This window comes from Diadema antillarum, unplaced genomic scaffold, assembly GCF_040938485.1.
Source record: "Diadema antillarum isolate AM-2024a unplaced genomic scaffold, OU_Dant_1.0 seq00002692_RagTag, whole genome shotgun sequence".
NCBI lineage: Eukaryota > Metazoa > Echinodermata > Echinoidea > Diadematoida > Diadematidae > Diadema > Diadema antillarum.
Genome location: NW_027273290.1, coordinates 1 through 4,100, shown reverse-complemented (window position 1 = coordinate 4,100; position 4,100 = coordinate 1). Strand labels below are relative to the sequence as shown.

Genomic DNA, 4,100 nt, shown 5'->3' with positions numbered 1-4,100 from the left:
TGGCCGGACAAGTGAAAGGGTCTACACTGAGCTGGGAATAAAAGGGTAATAGAAACTGTCCTGCCATAGGAAAGGGTCTACACTGAACCGGGAATGAAAGGGTTATAGAAACTGGCCTGCCAAATGAAAGGGTCTACACTGAGCTACGAATAAAAGGGTTATAGAAACCATAAATGTACCGGGGAAATGAAAACATTGCTTGTCTGATTGCTTATACTGTAACATTTCCAAAAATGTATAGTTTTCATACCCTCCACAAAAATCCAACGAAAGTTAAAATTCAATCACAAGGACCCTGACTAACACATTGAATGAATGCTTCCTCCAAAAACGTGAGGCACAGTCCACTTGTAATTGAAGTACAGTATGCTACAGCTTAGATAGCCATGGTTGAATTCTTACCTGTGCCTTGATCATTCTGAGGTCATACTGGCAAGTCTCGAGGTCGTTTTGCAGGCTGTGGTTCTCCGTCACGAGACGGCTGTTGCCTTCACGTAGTGCCTGCAGCTTCTTGCGGAGGTGTCTGTTCTCCGATGTCTCTCGCAGTGCAGACGAGCTCATTGCAGGTTCTCTTGGCACTTTGCTATCTCTTTCACTCTGCTGGAGGAGAAATAAGTTTGAGATGTATACAAAGATATAGAGTATTTAATTTAGTGGAAAAATGAGCAAAGAAAATGGGATTCCACCGGGAATCCCACATAGAATCCAATAAAGATACAGATCATACAGAACAAAATATTAAAAATATATGTTTACACCAGCTTTCATGTAGATGTAGATTCTCTTTATGGTTTTAAAAACCATATAAAATCAAAACAAGGAAAAGTAGAAATTACGCGGTGCGTAAAATATGTCCCCGCCGGAAGTAGCATTTAGTAGCAAAATGTACAATATAGGTAAAAAAAATCAAGGTCAAAGGTCAAAGAAGTCAAAGGTCAAAATTCTGTGTAGAAGTTTTGAAGCCCTCACCTAGTGCCATCACATAAAGCAAACGGAATCGAAATCGGGTTAGAAATGGCGAAGGAGTAGCATTTGGTAGCAAAATGTACAATACAGGTAAAAAATCAAGGTCAAAGGTCAAAGAAGTCAAAGGTCAAAATTCTGTGCAGAAATTTTGAAGCCCTCACTTAGTGCCATCACTTAAAGCAAACGGAATTGAAATCGGGTAACAAATGGCGAAGGAGTAGCATTTTGTAGCAAAATGTAAAATATAGGTCAAAAATCAAGGTCAAAGGTCAAAGAAGTCAAAGGTCAAAATTCTGTGTAGAAGATTTGAAGCCCTCACCTAGTGCCATCACATAAAGCAAACGGAATCGAAATCGGGTTAGAAATGGCGAAGGAGTAGCATTTTGTAGGCAATGTACAATATAGGTCAAAAATCAAGGTCAAAGGTCAAAGAAGTCAAAGGTCAAAATTCTGTGTAGAAGTTTTGAAGCCCTCACCTAGTGCCATCACATAAAGCAAACGGAATCAAAATCGGGTTAGAAATGGCGAAGGAGTAGCATTTTTAAGCAAAATGTACAATATAGGTCAAAGGTCAAGGTCAAAGGTCACAACTGAAATTCTGTATAGAAGTTTCAAAGCTCCCATGTAGTGCTATCATATAAAGCAAACAGAATCAAAATCGGGTTAGAAATGGCGAAGGAGTAGCATTTTGAACATTTTGATCACACACGGACGCACGGACAGACGGACACACGGACACACGGACACACGGACACACAGACACACACACGTACAGAGCCCGTTTCATAGTCCCCTGCTCGAACTCGTTCGGCGGGGACAATTATCCGCAATAAACCACTATGACACATGTCTATGGAGAAACAAAAAATAAAGGAAAGAATCATCATACTCAATTTGTTGCATTATACAGTGAAGCACATTCTTTGAGTTAGCAGAATGTGAATATAATAAGGTGATTTATGCGACACATTTTCATATCCATTAGACTCTGCATAATGAAAGTTTTTTTTTTTTTTATCAGAAGAATCTGTTCCTTAGGGTCCCTACAAGGTGTAGATATCAACCTTGAGCAAAATAACTTACAGTATAGACACAAAAAACAACAAGGAAAAGTAGAAATTACGCGGTGCGTAACATATGTCCCCGCCGGAAGTAGCATTTTGTAACAAAATGTGCAATATAGGTAAAAAATCAAGGTCAAAGGTCAAAGAAGTCAAAGGTCAAAATTCTGTGTAGAAGTTTTGAAGCCCTCACCTAGTGCCATCACATAAAGCAAACAGAATCGAAATTGGGTTAGAAATGGCGAAGGAGTAGCATTTTGTAGCCAATGTACAATATAGGTCAAAAATCAAGGTCAAAGGTCAAAGAAGACAAAGGTCAAAATTCTGTGTAGAAGTTTTGAAGCCCTCACCTAGTGCTATCACATAAAGCAAACGGAATCGAAATCGGGTTAGAAATGGCGAAGGAGTAGCATTCTGTAGCAAAATGCACAATATAGGTCAAAAATCAAGGTCAGAGGTCAAAGAAGTCAAAGGTCAAAATTCTGTGTAGAAGTTTTGAAGCCCTCAACTAGTGCCATCATATAAAGCAAACGGAATCGAAATCGGGTTAGAAATGGCGAAGGAGTAGCATTTCGTAGCAAAATGTACAATATAGGTCAAAAATCAAGGTCAGAGGTCAAAGAAGTCAAAGGTCAAAATTCTGTGTAGAAGTTTTGAAGCCCTCACCTAGTGCCATCACATAAAGCAAACGGAATCGAAATCGGGTTAGAAATGGCGAAGGAGTAGCATTTTGTAGCAAAATGTACAATATAGGTCAAAAAATCAAGGTCAAAGGTCAAAGAAGTCAAAGGTCAAAATTCTGTGTAGAAGTTTTGAAGCCCTCACCTAGTGCCATCACATAAAGCAAACGGAATCGAAATCGGGTTAGAAATGGCGAAGGAGTAGCATTTTGTAGCAAAATGTACAATATAGGTCAAAGGTCAAGGTCAAAGGTCACGACTGAAATTCTGTGTAGAAGTTTCAAAGCTCCCATGTAGTGCTATCATATAAAGCAAACAGAATCAAAATTGGCTCATAAATGACAGAGAAGTAGCAAATTGAAGATTTTGATCACACACGGACGCACACACGGACACACGGACACACGGACGGACGGACGGACACACGGACGGACGGACACACGGACACACACACGTACGGAGCACGTTTCATAGTCCCCTGCTCGAACTCGTTCGGCGGGGACAAAAAGCATAATTCCATTGTGTATGAATTATTAATTGTAAGGTATTTGATCTAATCAGTGATCTATCACTAATAGTCTAATCCCACTTCATCTAATAGCCATTTAGTCTCAATCCACATGAACTAATCCTGTTTCGTCTACAACCAGTTCGTCTAATGATCACTTAGTCCAGTTGCCACTTACCCTCATTACCAGTTGGTCTACTTCCAGATGGACTATGCCCACTTTGTGTAATACCCACAGTTTAGTACATAAAATGAGAAAAAGTCCAAGGAGACAAAACTGCAATTAGACCATCTGATCATTAGACGAAAAAATAAGTAGCCAAACTGGGCATTAGACCAAGTGAGAAGTAGACCAAATGGGTACTAGACGAAATTGATAGTAGACCAAGTGAGTTTAGCCGTAGTGGTGTTTTACAAACTGGGAAGTAGACCATCTGATAGTAGACCAAGTGGCAATAAACCGATGTAATCCATTTAAATACCTTGATGTGTTGATGTGACCCTTTGCCATCAAGCCCGGGTGACGTCATCATCGACATCCTCTTGCTGCTCCTGGTATAGCTGCTTGTGCTTGATCTTAAAGACGACATGGATGATGTTAGATGCTCTGGGGTCAAATCATCAAGGGTCAAGGGTCGTAGCTGCCCCTCTGGGTCAATGATGTCATCTGTTCCATACCTGTGGCTGATGTCATACACAAAATCTTTACGCATTGAGATGCAGGTATAGTGCACATTTTCTGTTTATTGATTCACTAAGCGAAAGATTTCACCAGTACGTCGAAAATCGAAACTAATGTTTGCAGATTGTACCCAGACATGAGTGTGCTATTAGACAGTTGAAGTCAAAGCATCACTTCTGACATATTTAGACTTCCAAATCTCA

General features: G+C 40.0%; 1 protein-coding gene across 1 annotated transcript; it reads right to left on the bottom strand.

The window, feature by feature from the left end:
- Positions 1-226: 226 nt before the first annotated feature.
- Positions 227-3,928, bottom strand: LOC139715054 (uncharacterized). The gene is made up of 2 exons (XM_071626679.1): positions 3,698-3,928; positions 227-600 (listed from the first exon to the last, which is right to left on the bottom strand). The coding sequence occupies exons 1-2, from the start codon at positions 3,926-3,928 to the stop codon at positions 370-372; spliced, it is 462 nt and encodes a 153-aa protein (XP_071482780.1). The 3' UTR covers positions 227-369.
- Positions 3,929-4,100: the final 172 nt, after the last annotated feature.